The sequence below is a fragment of the Perognathus longimembris genome, chromosome 22 (assembly GCF_023159225.1).
Source record: "Perognathus longimembris pacificus isolate PPM17 chromosome 22, ASM2315922v1, whole genome shotgun sequence".
NCBI lineage: Eukaryota > Metazoa > Chordata > Mammalia > Rodentia > Heteromyidae > Perognathus > Perognathus longimembris.
The window spans coordinates 28,881,239-28,904,891 of NC_063182.1; the positions used below are offsets into that span (position 1 = coordinate 28,881,239).

General features: G+C 40.6%; 1 protein-coding gene across 1 annotated transcript in view; it reads right to left on the reverse strand.

The window, feature by feature from the left end:
* St8sia4 (ST8 alpha-N-acetyl-neuraminide alpha-2,8-sialyltransferase 4) overlaps nucleotides 1-17,309 on the reverse strand; it is a 90,166-nt gene extending 72,857 nt beyond the window's left edge. The window contains exons 1-3 of the mRNA XM_048331287.1: nucleotides 17,111-17,309; nucleotides 10,452-10,583; nucleotides 1,634-1,891 (exon numbers count right to left, since the gene is read on the reverse strand). Coding sequence (XP_048187244.1) covers nucleotides 1,634-1,891; nucleotides 10,452-10,583; nucleotides 17,111-17,223 — 503 coding nt within the window. The 5' untranslated portion in view covers nucleotides 17,224-17,309. The remainder of the gene's footprint in view (nucleotides 1-1,633; nucleotides 1,892-10,451; nucleotides 10,584-17,110) is intronic.
* Nucleotides 17,310-23,653: the final 6,344 nt, after the last annotated feature.

The window sequence follows — 23,653 nt, forward strand, 5'->3', positions numbered from 1 at the left end:
AGAAAAGGTGAAAAAACATAGTATAATGTTTACAGGTATCTTTGTTGCTATCATTGTACATACCCAGTAATGCAGAGGTGTGATTTTTTTTTAAAGTTACTACAGATTTTTTTTTGTTTTGCAAATCATGTCTTAATTGTAGTTGATACATTCACAATATAATACATTATTTTGAAAACTATTTCAAAGAGAGTTTTTAAGATCTCTATTTTCATATGTATTCCAGTGTGTCTCCAGGAATTTCAAATATTCACCAATACTCAGTATACTTTCCCTATTATCTCTGTCCTACAAAGACAGTTTTACCTTTATATTATACATCTGTGTTTTCTTTTTCTTTTTTTCTTTTTGTCAGTCCTGGGGCTCAGCCTCAGGGCCTAAGCATTCTTCCTGGCTTCTTTTTGCTCAATGCTGGCAGTCTAGCTCTTAAACCACAGAGCCACCTCTGGCTTTTTCCTACATATATGGTGCTGGGGAATGGAACCCAGGGCTTCATGTATGTGAGGCAAGCACTCTACCACTAGGCCATATATATTCCCAGTCCCAGCATTTTTTATTTCAATATACATCTCAAGCATTCAGCAATTTCCCCCAAAGAAGTAAATTGACTCAAAAAATTATACAGATATTTGAATTAGTATCAGCAATGCAATCCAAATCCCATTTGTCTTATCAAATATTATACTTCATAAAAAGTTAACAAAACAGTTCATCAAATGTCTTTTGACCATCAACAAAAAACACATAAGGATGCTTAAATATGTGAGAAAACTCAGTCTAAAAATTATTAACATATCATAAATACCACAAATAATGAACACTGAAGGTAATTTGGCCAAGAAAATAAAATACAGGCTTGAAAAACTGTGTTCTTTGAGTCTACCAAGTAATTATGAAGAAAAATACATAATTAGCTAACATCTATCACATCAGTACGTTGCAATCTTTATAACCTATTGCTCTAATAATATTTACTATTATTATATTAGGGTTTGAATATAGGGATGTGTGCTTGTTTGGCAGATGTTCTACCTCTTAAGTCACATGTTTTGCTTTAAGTACTTTCCAGTTAAGGTTTCCTGCTTTTGAGTCAGGACTTGCCTGGGGTTGTGGTTTCATACCAATGCCTCTAATTTAACCTGGAATATGGATGTGACCCGTCTTATTGTAACTTCTTTGTTGAGATAAGTTCTGACTAGCTTTTAGCCTAGGTTGGTCCTGAATTGCAGTTTACATTAATGTCCTCCTCCCAACTAGCTGGGACTACAGGCAATGTACCACTGTGCGCCACTATAATCTTCATTATCTCATACAAACCCTGCAGTTAAAAAAAGGTAATGAATAGACAGATGAGATATTAAGAAAACGTTTTTCATAAATATTATATATAATAAAATTGGTACTTTTCCCCAACCCTGAAAACTAACTTTTATCATCTATACAATGGTCAATTAAGAATCTATTTTAATCGACTATTCTATGTTGAATAGAGATTTAGATAGGAAACAGCAAAGGACAGCAAAGACAGATGCTTAAGTAGTGTTTAATATAATATTAAATTCCAACATGTCTTCCGATTTTCTATGTAAAATGTCTGAAAAAATACAACACATGAGATGAGAAGGAAACTCACCTTATTACAAAATTGTGGTTGTCAATCTCCTTTCCACATCCACTGTCCAGAAGAATTCCAGAATTTCCAACAACCGCACAGGTCTTAAACCTGCGATTTTTCATTGGTGAAACTTCTGGTAGGAGGCTGTGCAGATCCTGGGAAATGTTCAGGGTCCTGCGTCGGTCGAGCACATAGTGGATGACGTCCCCAGGCTTAAAGCTACTCTTAACCACCGAGACATCTCGCTCTGCGTCTAGGAAGCGAAGAATGTTCTTTCTGCAGGAAATCCAAGCAACGCTGCGCATTAAGGACAGGGTATCCAAGAGCTGGCAACTCCATTTACAAAGTAAACATGTAAAACAGATTAATAAACTTAATTTCAAGAGGTAATTTAGCCATCCAATTCTACAGGAATAGATTCTGTGGGAAATATAATGTGCTTGCAAAAGGTTTTCAATGACTTTGTAAAGGAATCGTACATATGACCATTTGTGATAGGGAGAAAGGGTATCATTTATAAATTAAGCTAAAGAAAAGCTATTTTATTGTATAAAACATAGTTAGGATGACTAGACTTTGCATAATTAAATATTCTTCTAGTGTTATTCAGTTTTCTGTAGTTTTTAATGTTGTCTAGTTAAGGTAAATGGAAATAACTCAAAACTGTGTTGAACTAGACTACAGTGAACTATTAAATATTTCCCAGTAAACAAATTTATGCAGATTATGCATTTCATAAATATAATTTAAATTGTAGCACTAAATGTCTATGAAGGTTTTCTTCTAAGCTCGAAAGTAGAGGAAATAAATTGGGCAGAATCAAAGAAAAGATGTGTAGAAATTGCTTTCGGTTAAGTATCATAAAGATAGCTGATTGTTTCTTATTGTCTTTTGTACCCTTTTTGCTTGTCAGTCTTGGACTCTGAAATTTTCCATGGGCAATGGAAGTCATCTGGAATATTTCCAAGTTTTTAAACCCAGGTCCTTTGAGTACATTTTGGAATGGATATAAGTTGGTTTCCTTAAAGGAAAAATGACTATATGAAGTACACAGTGATATAGAAGAAATACACTTCTCAGCCAGCTTGTCTGGACATTGTCTTTTAAGATCTCTTTTTAATTGATGACTTAACTGATGCAATCTCTAATATTACATTGATCACAGATGTGAGAACCTTTGCAAAAACAAAATACAAGTATACACTAAATAGGTAGATGAGAAAACAGACACAGCCAGAATGCTGTCAATATTGCAAAATATAACCACAATTCTAATAGGTATCTGACAAATCTATTGGTGTCTCATAACTTGGAAATCATATATCTAATCACTATGTTGCCCTTGGAAACTTGGTTTACATGTCAGTTATGTCAGCTTCAGCTTCTTATGAAGGCTCTGAAAGTCAAATTGTAAGCTGGGTTGAAAGGCCTTGGACTTCCAACAATGAGTACACTTCTAAAGATGAAGTGTAATCTAAGATTTGTTTGGAGCATCTAGTTAACTGGACACCAAACAGCTTCTATCCCAATAAATGACAGAGATGAACATGAACTAAAGCTATCTCATCAAGAAGTGTTCTACCTTTCCATGGAACTCTATAGACTCAAATGACATTAAGTTGGGGAGGAAAGGGATAGATTACAATAATTAAAATAAGTTGCTTAGTAACTACGTACAGAAGGAATCTTTGTAATATATAAAACTAATGAAATTACAAAACTGGTGGAAATACTACCAACATCATCACAATTTATTGTAAAAGTATACAGATTACAAGAGAATTAGAGCTGAGATCAGCAACTATGGGTTTATAAATTGAAAAACTATAGAAGTCATTCATTCTGGGAATCACACAGTGATTCTTCACCCAAAGTGAGAATTAAAAAACAAAACAAAACAGAATCTTTGCTATAGATTCATTAATAACCATTTATTTGGGGAAAAATAGTTAAAACCTTGGCACCTGTATTTCATCAAAAATTTATTTTCTGTGAAAATGACAAAGCTGGCCGAGAGTGCACGGATGTGGTCTGCTTGTCAGCTAGTTGATGTTATCATTTTCCTTTGAACAGAGTTTAAGCGGGTTGGTGTAGAAGGCTTTGAATGTGTGCTCCACCAGTATTGGGGTGGTTGCAAGCTTGAGGTGAGTAGGTTAGAGGTGCAGATAGAAAGAGGCTTTGGTAGTTTGGAAGTACAAAAGAGAAAAAGCCTTTTTCACTATGTCACAAAGCGCACACTGCCCGTCAATTAGTAATGAGAGGGACTTTCCAGTAACAGTGCCTTTTCTGTGGCATAAAAAAGAGAAGCAGCAAAACACTTTAAAATATATCTTATAGATGCCATAGTTACACATCTTTATTGAATTCATTCTTAGAAAAGATGATGCTAAAGGAGTACTAAAGGAGTTGATCAATTTTAAAAATACATGATTCTAGCTTTTGGAAGAAAATAAGCTCATTGGAATAGCTCCTAAGATAGTAATGCATTATGTGTTGTTCCAATGCTGTTACAGGCTCATCAGTAGTTTATATTTTTAATAGGAGCAGCAACCGTGGTAAAAGTGCCTTTCAAGGCAACAAAATGGTGAAAATACAAGGCCTATCAAAATATAAAAGTCAAAGTTTTTATGCAGACAACAAAATTAATGTAAAATTTCCCTTCTAAACTGAAAAAAGGAATGATGCCAGTATATCTTTTTCTTATATATAACTAAACTAATCATATAGTCCTTAAATCTGTGCATGAAAAATTATCATAGGTAAGTGCATAGAAGATTGAAAACAATGATTATCAGTAAAAATATTGTGATTTCAGTAAGTAATAATTTTTGAAATTGTAACGAAAGTAAGGCTAAAATTATTTTTTAAAGTTACAGCTGTATATAAGAGCTTTGTGAAAGCCAGGCAGTGGTAGCTTATGCCTGTAATCCTAGCTACTCAGAAGGCTGAGATCTGAGGGTCAAGGTCAGATGCCAGTCTGGAGAGGAAAGTCTGTGAGGCTCTTATTTCCAATTAACAACCAGAAACCCAGAAGTGAAGCTGTGGCACTAAGTGCTAGAGCACTACCCTTGAGTGAAGTAGTTCAGGGACAACACCCAGGCGCTGAGCTCCAGCCCCATGACAGACAAAAAAAAAAAATTAAAAAATCCAGCTGTCCAGAGTATATGAAGAAATAAAAGAACAAAAATCTCTATATTTTATGCTTTATAAATATAATGAACTCATGGAAAACATGAATAACTTTTGTGCTTAAAATATATGAACGGAAAACTTCTTGGTTTCACTAAATATGCTTTTGCTAACATTATAATAGTTGAGAATTTAGCAGCAAAGTAAATAAATTATTAGAGAATTGAGAGAAAATTCAACTCCTGGGCTTGAAAGAAACTATAATCAACAAAAGCTAATGATAAATATGCAGGCTGTATTTGCACGTTATCTAATATGTGATCAAGTTGACAGTAAGTATTAAAAGAGGTTTTCTGTGCGTGTCATAAAAGATCAATGAAAGATCACTGGTAGGTCTGTAACTGTCATTTGATCCCAGTGCAAGTTTAGAAGTAAGTCTCTTTAGATAGCAAACACCCACATCTAGCAACTGCTCCAATGTTGTAGATACATGAAACCATCTAAAGATACACTTCATTTCCAGTGGGACCAAAACTTTAGTCATAATTATTTTTTAAGTAAACTTGGCTTAAGCTGAAAGGTTGGTTTCCACTGTTAAACTGACAGGAATAGATTCTGAACAGAAACTTGTCAACTGAATTTTCATATAGAACTTCCCGTTTAATATCACTTTCAATGGCAGCTGCAGAGTCCCACACAGTTAATTAACTTACTACACTATGTTTTCATTTATGAGATGTAAAATATAGCTAATGTGGTACCAGACACCATTCTTTCCTCTCTGTAAGTTTCTTGTCAACAACAAGCACATGTATGCTAGCAACTAAAATTCAATTTAAAAGGCATTAACCCAGTCGGAAAGTATTGTGTGACCTATCTTAGATCTGGCATACATCACAACTTGGAAAGAAACAAGGTTATGAGCCATTTATTAAGAATCAGTATTTGCCCCATCTAGGCTGTCGCTACTGAGAAAAATACATACATACATACATACATACATACATACATACATACATAATCACCAAATGAGTTTGATAATTGCATAGAAGAAAAAATGCTTTAAGAAATATCAAGTGTCTTGTTATATCTACAAATAGGCTGTGTTAAAAGATAACTTCTACAAATCAATTTGTTATGAAAGGATGACACTGGCAGCTTATTTATGATTTCTGTTTGTAGGGTGCTAGCAATTATAGAAAGCTATTCTAGAGTCAAAAGTCACACTGAAAGAAAAATTCTCACTTGGAGAAAAATATTTTAGTGTCATTTACTTCTTGGGCTATCATCTGATGTTTGCTCCAGAATTTGGTAAAATTGAATGAGTGATATATTTTGCCATTTCAGATTTTAAAATGTCATGTACTCCAGAAAGATGCATTTTAATTGTTTTCGTTTTCTTTGTTAAAGACATCCTTCCAAGCCAGTGACTTGTTTTCTAATGAGACTCTGCCCAATGGTCAGGCAACACTGAATTTCAATCTTGTATCTGCTACTAAATAAGCTAGGTAAGTTTCGTGCCTCAAGATTATTTCTAGAAGTCACATATTTACTAAAGTGAGTAGAAGATAGCTTCAGAATTCTGTAGGGACCTTTCTCCAAAGCAAATCTATGACTGTAATATCAATCTCTTTTTTGTCAGAAAACCTATATAAATTTTCAGTTATGTTTAGTTAACCCACAAGTCTTATACATTAAGGAACTTCGGTATGATACTAAGAAGAAAATATTTTTCTGACTGTTCATGTGATTATGCTGTTCTGAGGATAGCTGAGCTAATACATTTCTGTACTTCTATACGTGACAGTTATAATTTCTTTGGTTATTAGTCAGTATATGAAAAAGGAGACAAAAGAATCAACCCAAATATGGAAAAATATGTTGTTACTTGTGTTGGACATAATCAAATAACTGAAGTACAATCTTTACTGGTTTAACCATAGTAATGAATCTTAATGTGTCATGTTTTAGCTTCTACTAACAAAGGGTAAAGTAGAAACTGTAAATCAAATTCTTAAATCAATGTAATTTTTTAGTTAGGTGAAAATGCATTGACTCCTTAAATGTTGATAAATCTTCAAAGCACAAAGCAAAATGAATTATTACATGGGATGTTAAGAATCATTGCTTGAAATGCTTATGGGATTAGTGGAGGATATTTAGGCTGAACAAATTAGTAACAGAAAGAGGAAATCATACTCAGGAACATAAAGAAAATATCTTCAGTAACTATTAAACGTTTAGAGTGACAAATGTAGATTGACAATTATTTTGCTAGAAATATCATCAGAGCATTATTTAAGTTTAATGATTTTTTTAAATAAGAAAAAATTTAAACGTGGTCCAATCAGATAAAATGATTACAAAATAATTATAATGGATAAATTAAAAATATTCACAGCAGAATTTGAAAAACTTCTACAACATACATATACCCCCTACACACACACACACACACACACACACACACAGACACAGACACACATGCACATGCACAGAGAGAGAGATAAGGCTTTCCTTCAATGCTACAAAGAGGAAGAAGAAGAAAGGAAGAATACAAAATTGTTCACGATTACTAGTGGGATTTCAAAAAATGTATTTTAAAACTAAACAAATGCTCTGAATATTTTCTTACTTTTTTAAAACTTCTTTACTTATTAAATCAAATCCAATAAAAAATAGCTATTATTGACATTGCATTCACATTATCAGCCATTGTAACTGGCAATTGTTTACTTCCCAAGTTTTAAATGCAAACCTCATTATTTATGAAATTGCAACAAATGAATTACTTATGTTTAACACTATTTAATTTGGATATCTTAATAATAAATAATGCCTTCTGGAGTCTTAAGAATTTCTACATGATTTATTTATTATTTTATTTATTTATTTTTTTTTTTTTGCCAGTCCTGGGCCTTGGACTCAGGGTCTGAGCACTGTCCCTGGCTTCTTTTTGCTCAAGGCTAGCACTCTGCCACTTGAGCCACAGCGCCACTTCTGGCCATTTTCTGTATATGTGGTGCTGGGGAATCGAACCCAGGGCTTCATGTATAGGAGGCAAGCGCTCTTGCCACTAGGCCATATCCCCAGCCCTACATGATTTATTTTTATGTAGACAGTAGGAAGATGTGGTTAGTTATATTAACCAAAATAGTGTTATTTAATACACTTGCTAAATTTTAATTATTCTGACCTATCATTTTGTTTGCCTAGAAAAATTAACTGGACTAGTATATTTCCTATTTACCTAGTCCTTACCTAAACCAACTGGTTCCTTACTTGCCAGACCATCCAGTCTGAAAGTATTGAGACTTATTGGGCAAATCTTCTCTGTTAAACCAATCATATTTCTCTCTTTCCAGTCTACCTTCAAAAAATAGGAATCATTAAACTAAATTCTGTGACAGTTTGTGATCCCTCATAAGTCCGTTCCTTTTAACTATTTCATTTCTCACAAGCTTCTGAAATTCAAATGAGGCAGTTGAGGGTACTTGACAAGGAGAAAGACAACATCCAGGTATCAGGAGAGAGCCAGGCCCTGGTGTCGAGATGTCTAACTCCATGCTCTTCATGACTGCAACTGAGAGATGCCTCTCAAGAAGAATACAAGGCAGGACTTGTCAAATCTTTCCATTTCTCAAGAGTTTTTGTAATTCTGCACCATTATAACAAACCTGCTGATTTTTAATCCAGGATTTAAATTGCTGTTCTTGGGGGCGGGGCTTGCACCCGGTTAAAACAAATCTTACTTTAGCTATACTCTATCCGCAGAATACCACCTGATAAAACCATAAGACATGACACTTCTCATGCTTATACTCAGCTCCCAAATTCACCAAGCATACCCTACACTAAAAGCAACCAGAAGTAGAAGACTCAATACTGTTGTGGATTGATTACTGCTTTACTGTCACTTCTAAATCTTAATACAAATTAGCCCACCCACTCCTGTATTCGCCTGAGATCCATCTCTTCTTAAATTTTCAGATATTCTTTCAAGTAAATGTCAACAGGTAGTGATTACTTTGTGGAAATGTCTTCTGTGAACTGCTTTGCATAGTCTTAATGAGACGGTAGCAAACTCTTCTTTCTGATTGCTTTTAATCTACGTTTTGTGTAGGTGTGAACTGAGAAGTGAATAGCATCTGGCTGGTAGCACACAACTGTATCCCAGGCAGAAAGATCAAAAGTTCATGGCGGGCTGGGGATATGGCCTAGTGGCAAGAGTGGTTGCCTCCTATACATGAGGCCCTGGGTTCAATTCCCCAGCACCACATATACAGAAAATGGCCAGAAGTGGCGCTGTGGCTCAAGTGGCAGAGTGCTAGCCTTGAGCAAAAAGAAGCCAGGGACAGTGCTCAGGCCCTGAGTCCAGCCAGTCCCCAGGACTGGCCAAAAAAAAAAAAAAAAAAAAGTTCATGGCCAGCCCAGGCCAAGTTATCATGGTAAGACCTTGTCTCCAAAATTGCATATAAATAAAAAGGATGGGGTTGTGACTCAAGTGTTAGAGTGCTTTTTCAAAATAAGTGCACTGAGACTCTGGTTTTAATCCTCTATATGAGGGGAAAGAAGAAAAGTGAGTAGGTAAGCCAGGCAAATAGCTCAGCCTCTTATATTTTCCTCAGTAAGATCCTCTTATAAAAAGTCTTGGTGCTAATTGTTCGAACATTGAATGATTCATATTTTTCTAATGCTAAAAAAATCATTTTATTGTGGACAAAATCCATTTTCCTGAAGTTTTAGAGTTCTGATTTACAGACTGAAGTCTAAAATGCCTTAATTTAGACATAGCTACCAGCAGTGATGTAGTAAGACTAGCGAGATAAATGGCATGCTTCCTTTTTCCATAATTTGGAGGGTGTAACACTAGTTTTCATTCTTTTTTTTTTTTTTTTTTGCCAGTCCTAGGCCGTGAACTCAGGGCCTGGGCACTGTCCCTGGCTTCTTTTTTTGCTCAAGGCTAGCACTCTGCCACTTGAGCCACAGTGCCACTCTGGCCATTTTCTGTATATGTGGTGCTGAGGAATCGAACCCAGGGCCTCATGTATACGAGGCAAGCACTCTTGCCACTAGGCCATATTCCCAGCCCCTAGTTTTCATTCTTAATAAAAGGATTATAAGAGAGGAAATAATTTTCCTGGATATATGTAGGTATTGAGTTTCATTTTAAGAATTAATTTCAGCCATACAATCTAGTCTGGAAAGAAAGCCAGAAGTAGAGAAAATGTGTTATCTGACTTTTATCTACTTTATTACATGAACCCAAAGAGACATAATCCATGGATAGATTAACTCTACTTATAATATCAACAAAATATGACTTGACGATATATTTTTATCTACCTGAGAAAACACAGGTCAGAATGAAGATTCAATAGGAAAAAACTAGAAAGTAATTCTCAAAATATATGCTCATGCTGAGCAAGTCAAAGGATCTCTGATGTTAGTAATCAGTTGAATATTTCATTCTAGTAGTATAAAACATTATATTCAAAATTCACATATTCAACTTTAATTGTTTCATGATATAATGACTTCATTTTTATGGTTTTATATTCTTTAGAGAGAGACATTAAGTGGAACTGGTTCACTTTTTATTGAAGCATTTATACTTTATACATCAAGTGTTCAATGTAAGTTTAACAGCCCTAACATACTTGAGGACATGATTTGAAATTTACTGTGCCTTCTTAAAGAAACTCACCTTATCTCGAGGACCAAAGAGGAATTGATTTTCCAACCTTCTCTAGACTGCTGGAAGATTGTTGTGCCAGCTTTTCGAGTAACTTTATCAGAGCTATTGACGAGTGATCTGCTTAAGCTCAACTCACCATCTCTGAAAGGAAACAAAATGACCAGTTTGTGAAAGTAGGAAGCAATTTTCCTAACACAAGAAACAATCACATTCCTTTTGAATAAATGAGACACTATATTTTTATTCTGTTGGAAGGAAAAAAATATAAGCACCATAAAAGTTATTATCATAATTAAATGAGGTCAAAGGTGATGGCTCTTATATATAATCCCTGCTGCTCAAAAGATGGAGATCAGGAGAATTGCAGTTCAAGGCCAGCCCTGGCAAAAAAAAAAAACAAAAAAACCCCAGCAACATCTCATCTCAAACAGCAGCTGTGTGTGATTGTATTTCATTCCAAGTAGGAAAAAGATATATAGGTAGGAGAATTGCACTGTGTAGCTGGACCTGATCTCCAGCAAAACTATGGGACCTTAGCTGAAAAATAACTAACTCGAGAAAGGATTGAGGGCAGGATACAGCAAATAGAAAACCTGTCTAGCAAACTTAAGACCCTTAGATCAAAATCTATACCCATCCCTCAAAAAGAATTCAATGAATATGACTGCATCATAATTAACATCCCTTTTTTTTTTTCTACCAGTGCTGGGGCTTGAACTCAGGGCCTGGGCACTGTCCCTGAGCTTCTTTTGCTCAAGGCTAGCACTCTACCACTTGAGCCACAGCACCACTTCCAGCTTTTTCTGTTTATGTGGTACTGGGGAATCGAACCCATGGCTTTATGCATGCTAGGCAAGCACTCTACCACTAAGCGACATCCCTTTTGAAGTGGAAATTATTTTTATATAAAGAAAAGATCTCATGTTACTTAAAGAAAAAAATATTATCAAAGCTCTATTTCTTACATATAACCACACCTACGCAACTAATTATGCTTGTATGATAGAAATAATCTCTTCTAAACTGTGAGCGCCCCCCCCCCAGATGAATTTTATTTTCATAAAAGGCACATAAGCATAATGGGGAGAAATGTTGTTTTGAATTATGAATACTTTGGAACATCAGGAGATCTGAGCATGTTCTTGATCCTGAGCTTTGCTAGTTTTCTGTTCCTGGCTATTTTTCTAGGTCATAATGGCCTTACTTTAACCTTGACACTCATAACAACAGTATCTAATATGAAATGACTTTAAGGATTAAGTGGTTCTCGATATTAAAAATAACTTGTGAAATATTATTAGTGTTAATTTTAAAAATTCGCCTCAGAACAACTCAAAAGTAAGATATTTCAGGGGAGAGAGATTGATTAGCGCATGGGAAAAAAAACCCTCATTTTGTGACCAACATTCCTAGCATTTTCCACTTTATCAAACACTTTTAAAAGCAGTGTTTTCAGGATAATTCATCAAGTAAATTGATAGTATTTGATGCTATGAAAAGGTGAGAGATACCATTACCATTAGGATATTTATAACTAAATGATTTATTAGTCAATAGACTATTTTCTTTCTACTTTACTGATGGAAACCCAGATTCCAAAAATGAAATAGCTACTTCTGAGGGCAAATAATGCACAAAACTCATAGCCACCTCAGCATGTGCATTTATTTATTTCATGTCAACTTTGAAGTTTCAGACTCTCCAGGAAGTGGCTATAAAGTTACGTGATTATTTGTTCAGTCATGAAGCCTAAATATGTGTTTATGATGTAGGCAATCCTCCCTATCAATGGAAACATTTCTTGTGTAACAGCTGTTGGATGTAGTCTATAACTGGAGGTTTATAGTGTGGTATTTTAGTTCACATTCTTTTTTAAACATGCAGTTTTAATTTGAACCAACTCAACACATCGTATCAAGCCACTCCCTGTGAAATTTAGAGCCCTATAAAAAATTAGTATGTTAAACCATCCTACTAATGAAAATGTATGTATGTCTCTGGATGGTAGACAATAGTCACATCACAGAGGTCATTTGCAGTGGGTGTACTATATTCTCAGTGTTCCAAAAGTCAAGTTTCATATTACACATTTATTGGTAATAATTGCATGTGCATAAAAATGTAAATACAGGCTAGGGATATGGCCTAGTGGCAAGAGTGCTTGCCTCGTATACATGAAGCCCTGGGTTCGATTCCCCAGCACCATATATACAGAAAATGGCCAGAAGTGGCGCTGTGGCTCAAGTGGCAGAGTGCTAGCCTTGAGCAAGAAGAAGCCAGGGACAGTGCTCAGGCCCTGAGTCCAAGCCCCAGGACTGGCCAAAAAAAAAAAAAAAAAAAAAAAAAAAAAAAAATTAAATACAGACAGAAGTTAACCTGTACTCTTTTGGAATAGATATTTTTTTCTTAAAGGCATATAATTTGCCAATAGTTTGGGGAGGAATGGAAAGGTCTTTCCAATCTCATCCCATTAATAACTGACCTGATAATACCATTATCTTTCTTCTCACAAAGTGCTGTGATTATAATAATAATTTCTGCCTCCCATGAATTTTCATAGAAGTAGACATAAACATGGGCTTACCCTGTTAAGGTTATAAAAGATTGCTGCATTAACATGGGCAAATTCTTGACCTGCCCAATGTTTATTGTGATAAACTTCTCAAAATGTCCAAGATAGTTTTAAGTGACTTAAAAAGTTCACATCGTATCATGATTTGACACCATGAACTATTATGTTCACTATTGATGTTTGAATTATTTTTATTGGAATGACCATGGGGCAGTTATCAGGTTTTTAATCACTGGAAAGAACTTTGAATGAAAGCCTGTCTACAAGTAATCACATTTTCCTTTATAGTCAATGGGATTTATGAGTGAGAAGGCTATGCTAAGTGCAAACTAAGGCTCTAGGGATTTTTTTGTATAAACTTAAAAAAATACCAAAGGATTTTTCACATGTGATCTTAGTAGCACTCTCGTCTTAGAAACGACTTCCTTCCTGTGAATGTAAGGCATGAAGAATGTTTCCACCCCCTGATTGTTTCTCATTTCAAATCTGCCCTGACTTTTAAACAGCTGCACTGAAAAAAAAAAGATTCTCTTTTGCATAGGACTATCTATAAAAATACTCAGCATGCATTCTTAAAGGGGAAGTAGAAAACACACCAAAGAAATTACTCAACATAGGAACAATGTATTCTTGTTTACATGAACTACAGAAACATCTACAAAGACCATATTTTTGGATACCAGTGGCAGAAAATTGCTTTTGTTACTCAGTCTTTGCTAATAGTTTTTTTCTCTTTGATATGAGTCCAAGCTTCACCTCCACTTACTCTGTCAGGGCTGCAGTACACTGCAAATGTGATTAAATTCACTGCTGGAAATTCGGTTCCTGAAGTCCATTGAGCCCCATGGAGAGTCTACATGACCTGACTTGGAATGAGTGGATTCCCTTTGCACTGACTTAAACTTTCTTCACAATTTCAAACGTGGTAAAAGTTATTTAAAGAAAAAAAATTGCATGACACTAAGCCTGAACCATTGTACGGTTTTTATTCCCCACGTGTAAAACAACTAAAAGTAAAGATGAGATGGTTTACCTTCACTGCGGATTCTATTACAATTGCAAACAAAATGACCAAGTCCAAATCCTTAATTCTTGTTTTACAAAAGTATGACTTACCGTAGAGCACACTGAAACTAACTTGTTTGACGGTTGTAATAATAAAGGTAATCTAAAGCCTCATTTGTGGCTAACCAGGCAAAAAGAGTTTTAAGGTAACAATCAAAACAACTACTTGTAAAGTGAAGTTTATACCTTTTGTCTTTCTCTCATTAAATGAGCATACAGACATAACTTACATGTGAACATCTTAAAACTGTTTTTAATTATCACTCCAAATAGCACATAGACCCACTTAAATCACAGATTACAATTCCCATTTAGAAAAAGAAAAGAAAACGACGAGGTCCGACTACTCCACACTGCCAAAGCACTTTGAGTTACACTTTATTTACTACGTACTTGTAGCCACTATTTAAGTTTTTTTTGTGTGTGTGTGGAACAAAATTAGTCTTAGGTGTTCAATAATTCTTACTTGAACTAGTATGTAATTTTTCTTTAAGAAAAAAAAACACAAAGAAAAACTGCTAATGTTCTTGTAGAAATATGAGAAGTGGGTATGGAGTGGGAAAGTTTTGCTGGTAATGTCCTTCTTTCTGTCCGGAACCACAGTTTAACCTGTCATCAGAGAGAGAGGTGCTAGACTGATTGCAGGTGGACCTTCCAGGGAAGGATAGGGGTGAGGGACATAAAGAAAACAACCCCAAGAAGTAACAGCAGAGCTAAATCCAAGCCCAGGAGGGGTGCTGCTGTGAGATGAAAGGATTGTGGAAGGGAGGAACTGCTGACCACCCTCAAGGCGAGCAGTGCCCCCCAAAGGCCAGAGCTCGCCTCCTTGCCTTCACTTTCAGGGCAGCACTGAGCAGGGCTCCAGATGGGAGCCTTCACCTCTCCCGTGGTCATCTCATGTCAGAGCTGCTCGGTGCACCCCGCCGGGGGCAGGGGAGAGGGGTCCATGACCTCGGGACCCAGTGGGACGGGTGAACTCCTGACAGGTGAAAAGAAACCATCGCTAGCCTTGCCGGTGACTATTCCGGTGGCCTTCGCCATCTGGAAGTCCTCCTTCCCAACATCAAGATTTTTACTCCTGCCAGGCTCACTGCACTGACTGCGATGGCCCGGGGCGGTGCAGGCTTCTAGACGCTTCCAGGCGCCTGGGCGCGGAGCGAAGGCAGCTCGCGCCTCGCTTTCCAAAGCGCCGGAATCCCGGGCTTTAATGAAGGGGGAGGAGCTGGCTTGCTCGCTCGACGTGGGAAGTGATTTTGGGGGGGCTTATCTTAAGGGAGACGACTTTGATTCCTTCCCTAGGGGCGGATCTGCGCTCCCCGCCGTGCTCCTGCCCCGCTGCGGGCTCGGGGTGAGGGTGGGGACCCCGTACCCATGGCGCCCCCGGCTTGCTTCCCCCCGCCGCCCGCCCCAGGCGGCCGCCGAACACTTGGGAGGAGAACACAACTCCGCCTGCCCCGCCCCGGCCGCCGAGGCCCCCCGAGAACGCCGCCTGCCAATGCGCGTGTGCTGAAGCCGGTCATTCCTGTGGAGGGGCTCCCCGGGCGCTCCCCGCGGGTGCCCGCAGTCTAGGGGGGGCTCGGAGCGGACATCGGGAGTCTGGGGGAGCCCTCCTCCTCCCGCGCCCCTGCCCCACTCTTGCTCTCCAGGGTCCTGAGGTAGGGGCCCCAGCCCTCCAGGTCCTGGGGAGATGGAACCCCTTTGTTCAGGCTCATCCGTGGAGCCCACTGGTCCAGAAGAGAAGGAACAAAGGGCCTGCACCCCCACGCCCCGGCCTCCGCCCCTCTCCCCGGAGCCCCCACGAGCCCCCACGAGCGCAGCTCCACCACCGCCCCAAAGCCGCCTTTGTCTGCCTGCCAGCCGCGGGGCTGGCGGGGGGCATGCCCACGCCCCCCCAATTCCGTCCCCACAACTGCAAGGCGAGCTCTGCGCAGCTTCCACTCGGCTGGAAAGGCCCGCGGGGTGTGCTCCACTCGGTCTAAGAGGAATCCAAGAAGCCTGTCCCCGTTCGCGCGCCCCCTTTTCACTGTCCGGCGGCTCGATTCCCTGTGGGAGCACTGCCCTGCGGGGTGCTCCCTCGCAGGGGAGGAGCAGCAACACGCACCGGCGTGCGCGAAGTTGCACTCCCGCACACACGCGCGCACAACCACGGCGTCACGCAATGGCAGAGCCACATGCACACCCGAGCGGCCGCGTGCCCCACCGTGGGGGCCCCTGGAAAAGGGGGGCGGGGGGATCGGAGCCACAGGACTTTGAACAGAGTTGACAACTGGGCTGGGCATCCTCAGGAAAAACGCTGGCGAGCTGCTCAGCGGCAGCCCGCACCCCCGGGGAAACTTCAAAGGCTCGGGGAGCAGAGGCAGGGGCGCGGGAGGAAGGACGTGGGATATTTCGAGAACTTCGCGGGGCAGCGCGATTCGGAATTCATCTGGGCGAACTCGAGAAATAGAACTGAGCCCCTGAACATGCCAGCACCCAGTTCCCGTCTAGAGCTGTCACCATGACGCCCGCGAGTGCTCGCAGCGAAAGAGCAAAACAAGGAAGTATCTCGGGTGTCACTGTCATTTGCCAACTCAAATTAAAAAAAAAAAAATCGACATCTCTACCCCGGGACCCTAAATAGAGCAGCAAATCACAGGGGACCCCCAAGTCCTTTTGCTCCCCATCTCTGCACCTGGGGCAGAGGCAGGCAGCTTTTTTTGGAGAATAAAGACATCTGGCTGGAGTTGTGCCCGCGGACGCACGGCACACACAGGAGCACACGATCCTCGTGAGCAGTTGTGCATTTACTTCTCCCTGGGTGTGCAAAGCCCCCAGCACCCAGACCCACGGGCTCCACCGTACCGGGCAAGTTGAACTCCTAGCAGAGGCAGCAGAGCCAGGCACGCACGGCACAGCCGCCTTTGTGATCGCACACCTGATCCCACCAGCCACACGCGCGCACCCCCACGAGCCCACACTCGCCCCGTGTGTGCGCGCAGGGCACGCCCGGCGTGACTTTCCGCTCTATCCCGAAAGGAAGCTTTGCATTTACCCGAGGAGTTGCGTCTCCTGGCGCTCCTCGGTCCTCGCTATTTCTTTTGTCTTATAGAAGATGAGGAGCAGACTTATGGTGCAGATGGTCCACCGCTTCCGAATGGAGCGCATCCTGGCGGCCCGGGACGGTCCTGGCGGCCCCGCGGCCCGCACCGCGGCCGGGTGGACGAGCTCCGTCGTAGGGAAATGGTCGCGCGGTGGGGCGATCGGAGAGAACGCGAGGAGAGCGTGGAGCGGGGATCCCCGGCTCAGGTCGCCGGGGTCCGCGGTGGCCGGGCTCCTCGCCGCTCCTCCCCCGCCGCCCCGCGGCCCGCCGCCCGCTTCGCGCCAGCCCGCGCAGCCCGCGCAGCCCGGGGCTCGGGGCGCCGCCTCCCAGGGGCGCAGGTTTCCTCCCCAACGTGCCACCTTGTGCATCGGAGGCGGCGGCCGCGTCTGCAGCTGGGGCCGGGGGCGTCGCTGGCCCTTCCCTCTCGCTCGCAGGGAAGCGAGGAGCGCAGCCAGCCAATCGCCGCGCCCAGGGGGCGGAGGCTGCTGCTGCCTTGCGGTGCTGCGGGCCGCGCGGGGAGTAACGGAGCCGGCTCGCCCTGCGCGGCGCCGAGAGGAAGCTCCCACCCACACCCGCGTGCGCTCCCGCGCTCTCCCCCTCTCGCCCTCTCTCCCCCTCTCCCTCTGTCTGTCTGTCTATCTCTCTCTCTCTGCTCTCTCTGCTCTGTCTCTGTGTCTATCTTTCTCTGCTCTCTGTCTCTGCTCTGTCTCTGCTCTCTGGCTGTCTCTGCTCTCTCTCTGTCTGTCTGTCTCTCTGCTCTCTCCCTCTCTCTGTCTCTCTCTCTGCCTCTCTCACTGTCTCTCTTTGCTCTCTGTCTCTGTCTTTGCTCTCTCTGTCTGTCTCTCTGCTAGCTCGCTCTCTGTCTCTCTCACTGTCTCTCTCTGCTCTCTCTGTATCTGTCTCTGCTCTCTGTGTCTGTCTGTCTGTGTGTCTGTCTGTCTCTCTGGTTTGTGTGTCTGTCTGTCTCTGCCCTCTCTCTGTCTCTGTCTCTGCTCTCTCTGTCTCTGCTCTCTGTCTGTCTGTCTGTCGGTCTCTCTGCTCTCTGTCTCTCTCTGCTCTCTCTGTCTCTGCTCCCTCTCTGTGTCTCTGTGTGTGTGTCTCTGCTCTCTGTGTGTGTCTCTGCTCTCTCCCTCTCTCCCTCCCTCTATCTGTGTCTGTCTCTCTCTCTGCTCTCTCTGTGTGTCTCTGTCTCTCTGTGTCTATCTGTCGGTCTCTGCTCTCTCTCTGTCTCTTTGCTCTCTGTCTCTGTCTCTGCTCTCTCTCTGTGTGTCTGTCTCCTCTCTCTGTCTCTCTCTACTCTCTGTGTCTGTCTCTGTGTGTGTGTGTGTGTGTGTGTGTGTGTGTGTGTGTGTGTGTGTGTGTGTGTGTGTGAAACAATGTGGATAGTAATCTCAGCTGGAAGGAGCGGAGGCGAGCGGGTTGGGTCCCGCCGTCCCGTGGGCAGGACGCTTCGGGTGGAGCTGGGATTCGTGCTGGGGTGCACGGAGTCGCTGGTCCTCCCGAGCTCCTAGCTACGCGTGGCGGGGCGCACAGGTGCCCCACGCCCTCCGGGGTGCGGGGAGCAGGCGGATCTGGCAGGAGGAAGGAGCACCCAGCACCCCGGGAGTACTCCCGCGTAGAGGAGCCAATGAGCGGGGCTCCCGCGCAGGGTGGGCGGCGATGCCGAGAGGACCGGGGCTCCGGAATCGGCAGGAGGACAAACGGAGTGAGCCGTGTCAGCCGCAACTTTATGGCTCGCGGACGTGATTCTCTTCATGTGCTCTGGAAACTCCTCAGGAAGAAATCAAGAACATTCCAGGGTCTTCCACGCGACACCGCGGAGACCAGATTCCCAGGAAGCGCAGCTGTAGCCACCTCTCCTGCGAGCAATGCAACAAACTCATCCACATTCTCCAAAAGGAAAAGGAAGGGAGCGAAGGAGGAAGGACAGGCTTTGCTCTGAAAGTCTCATCGATAGGTATTTAAGCATTAGATTGATCACATTCCCTTCTCTCCCACCATTTCCCTTCCTTCCTTCGTGTGGCCCTCACCCTTTTTGAATTCTGCATTCCGCTTTGGGGTTGAATTCGTTGTCACTGCTCTTTGGTTTCCCATCTCACTGGGAGAGATGCTAGAGTAAGGCAGTGGTATCGCATCACACTTGCGGATTTTACTGTGGAGCTGAGACTTGATTATGGCACCCCTAGCCTAGAAGGCAATGTCTGGAAGTAATATTTCCCGTCCCGTCCCGACATTGCCTAGGCTCCTGATTCTCTCTGGATTTGAATTCCCAAACCTTTCTATTCTTAAAAATGCAAGGCCCATGAACAATCTTTAGCTAGTATCAGACAAGAGCAGGACGTTCCAGTCACTACTACCTGGGTAGACAGCTTAAAATAGCAACAGCCAACATCTTTGTTGAAAGTCACAAAGTCCCAGGGGCTGGAGATGGGGCCTAGCTAGACAGGTGCTCGCCTAGCGGTAGGAGGCTCTGTGTTGGGTGCCTGGCACTGAGAACACTTCTGAAAAGGGGATTTCTAATAATAGTTGTCACACCTCACTTACGGCTTAAAATTTTTCAAATATCCCAATTTTCAAAGTCTTTGTCTTTACAGAAGAGTGAACTAAAGGGTTGAATACAAAATGCCCCAAGGAGCAATAATTATGAGCTTTTATTGACGCTACAAGTGGCCCAAGGGGAGTTCTTAAGTTTATTGATGTCTAGACAAATAGCGCTTGCATTAATGCATTTCTATTACACTGACTCCTCAACTAGCGGAAACTGCAAGGTTAAAGTAGCTTCTTGCTTAAAGGGAAGTGAAAGATGAAAGGTGTCATGGGTAGGATGCTAAGTACTTTATGTTAAATTTTGAACTTTGAACAGTAAACAAATCTATTTTGGACTTTAGCTAAAGCATAGCTCAGACTAGGATGAAATAGTATGTATAATGCAATTAATTTCTCCCAGAATTTCTTGAGCAACTGTTATGGGTCAGGTAAATTAAGAGGACAAAGAAATATAGGGATGAAAAATATATCATCTAAGCAGACAGAAAGCTGAATTGTTTAAAGAGGAATAGCTTTTAACACCGTTTTCAATATGGCACCAATAACTACATCTGCAATTGAAAATATACATTTGGGATCTGGATAAATTTAAAGGTAGAATTAGATGGAGAGAGTGTTTAAGATTTTGCTAGCAGGGAAGGGAAACTTCCTGGTAGAGGGCATAGAGATTTTACAGCTTTCTAAAGGCTAAAGAGTAACAAGGGAAGAAAGGGTAAATTAGTGAAGCAGAAGGAATCTTGTACAACTGCAGACAGGAAAAAATAAAACACTCATTCTTTGGGTAGGTCAGTATTGCTAAAACAGGAAGTGGGGAGGAAGAACACCAGTTTTAGAGTGATCTTGAGATTTTGAAGCTCTACAACTTGAAACAGTCTCCATAAATAAAAGCCCCAGGAAAATCTTCAAGAAAAAAAAATGGTTTGATTCATCTGTGCAGCTGTAAATAACACTTACTTCATTCAAACAGGAAAAATTCAAACTCAGCTGCTAACCTAAAGAACTCCAAAAAGTAGATAGGGAAGCACACAAGACAAAAATGAATGGACAGAAGAGAATACCTGAACTTAGATTTGTTATATCTGAAGTTGACAGGTAGAGAGGCATTTCTGTGGAAGTAACAAATTCTGAAAGATGATAATGACTCTGGGAGACTTAAGCACTTTGGCTTCCTATAGTTAAAACAAAGTCTTTGGGTATGACACAATATAATGTTTTTAATTATGGTAAGATATAAACTATGTATCCACATACACATTGGTCATTATTCAGCACAATTCTGAAATTACCCATAGTCTAGGAATAAATAATGCATTTGACTCTAAATGCTACTTTATCTTTTATCTTAAAGCAAATTCATATTTTGTTTGTTAGGCTTTGCACTCAAATTCAGCTAGGGAGAAATGGAGAGTTTCAGTCTCATTGGTGGGTTTTAATGACTCATCACAGGTGTTTGTTTAGTTCTGTTTGTGCAGATACTGAGACCATAATGCTAATGAATTCTCATAATGTGTGTAGATGACTTCAACAGGCCACTTAACAATGGTATAGAATGTTTAAGTCTTAGGAATACTTTAAAAAAAAAAAACAGAAAACAAACATTTCTCTGATACCCAAACCTAACCACTAACAGCTTTCCTCATGATCAATATACATATGTATCTGATGTAAATTATAAATGTAATATATAGCATATACATATATTACAACCAATGAACATGGATTCAATTAGCATGCCATTATCCATCCCCATTCCATGGTTCACATGAAGATTTTGTTTGGTCTTGTGAATTCTAGGGATTTTTGACAAATGAATGAAGACACGTATCTGCTATTACCAGGTACATAATTTCAATGTCCTAAACTATCTCTGTTCTTTGGCCCCGGATCTTTTCTTCCGGTGACAAACTGGCAATCCTAGTTGCACTTCCTACAAGCCTTAAGAAAATGTGAAGATTTGAGTGATAGTAATTGCTTCAGTCTGAGAGTCTAGCTGATGTGAAGAAAGCCCTTATGCTAGAGCAGCATGGGAAAGCATTACGTTGAGAGGGAACTGCTGGGCTTGATCTACTGTGAGGATTGCAAACCAGAAATAATCACAATCCAGAGAAGTGGAACACCCAAAGTGTCATGGTAAGAGATGATCACCATTGGAGGCTGTGGAGAAGAAATGTGTCTGAACTGGTTTGGAAAAGAAGTTCAAATAGGAGAAATCTCTGGCAGCAAAAACTGTGGTTGTTGGAAACCTAGTTTATTCTAGCTGAAGAGAAAATTCCTATCCCCTGAGGATCATGGAAACAAAACAAAACAAAAACAAATGAATGACATGGACTTCAGATCCCAGATGGTGTCTCCTGGCTACCTATGTTGCCTGCTATGTGAGACTTAGAATATAGAACGTCTGTTCTTTTTCTTTTTTTTTTTTTTCAGTGACAAAGGAGAAAAAAATATATTAAAAAAACCAAGAAGTGAAAAACAAAGAAAGCTTCTTGTTTCCATACCTTGAAGTTCATTTCTATAAGCATCATTTTATATGATAATGTGCACATAGATATTGAGCCTTTGTGATCCTCTCCTAAGAATATCCTCCTTTAGATTCACTATGTGAATATCTAGAATTTTGGATGGTTTATCATGTCCAGGTATTATTTTCTGCCTTTTTCTATTCATTGTGTTTACTTGAAGGTTTTTATGTACATTCTAATTATTACAAATGAGGGAAACAATGCAGCCTATGTTTCTTTGGGTCTGGCTTACTTCACTTAATATTATTTTAGGTCTTTTCATTTCCTTAAAAATGGAATAATATCATTCTTTCTAATGGAAGTATAAATTTCCATTCTATGTATATTTTCTCGATCCATTTGTCCACTGAGAGGCATTTGGCTTGATTCCATATCTTGGCTATGGTAAGCAATACGGCAGGGAACATTGTTGTGCTGGTAGCTTTAGTGTGGCCTTGTTTGTGATCTATTGGATAAAGGCCCAGGAGTGGAATTGTTGGTTCATAGGATAGCACTATATCTAGTCTTTTGAGGAATCTCCATACTGCTTTCCAGAGTGGTTGAACAAATTTAAATTCCACCAACAGCATAGTAACCTTCCCATTTGATCACAATCCTATCAGTATCTGTTACTGTTAGTTTTCTTGATAATGATCATTCGAACTGGGGTTAGATGGAATCTCAATGTTGTTTTGATTTGCATTTCTTTTATGGCCAGAGATGTTGAACATTTCTTCATGTGTCTATTGGCCATTCTTACTTCTTCTGAGAAGTCTCTCTTTAAATCTTTTTTTTCTGACATTAGAATTTTTATTGTGTAAGCACACGCTAGACTTTCTGTTTGTTTGTTTGTTTTTAATTAATTTATTTATTGTCAAAGAGGGGTTACAGTGTCATACGTAAGGCAGTAAGTACATTTCTTTTTTTTCCAAATTTTTATTATCAAACTGATTTACAGAGAGGTTACAGTTTCATACGTTAGGCATTGGATACATTTCTTGTACTGTTTGTTACTTTGTCCCTCATACCCCCTTCCCTCCTCCCCCTTTCCCTTTCCCCCTTCAGTGAGTACATTTCTTATGAAACTTGTTACCTCCTCTCTCATTTTTCTCCCCCCTTCCCAACTCCCTCCCCCTCTGAGTTGTACAGATGTTTTACAGCATACAATTTTATAAGTATTGCTGTTGCATTGATTCACCCTTTTCCCATTGTCTCTCCATTTCGATATTCCCCTTCCCTTCCCTACTTCTGATAAACATATACACAATACACAGGGAATTAAAATCAGTTACAGAGACAGGGGTAAAATCATGGGGAAGAGAGACAAAAGAAAATGGCATAATTTCCCATGGTATGTTGATCATAACAAAACAATGATAAACCACTAATTTCCATACCTTGGAGTTCATTTAACTTAGCATAATCTTATGTGTTTCCTGTGTTGTTA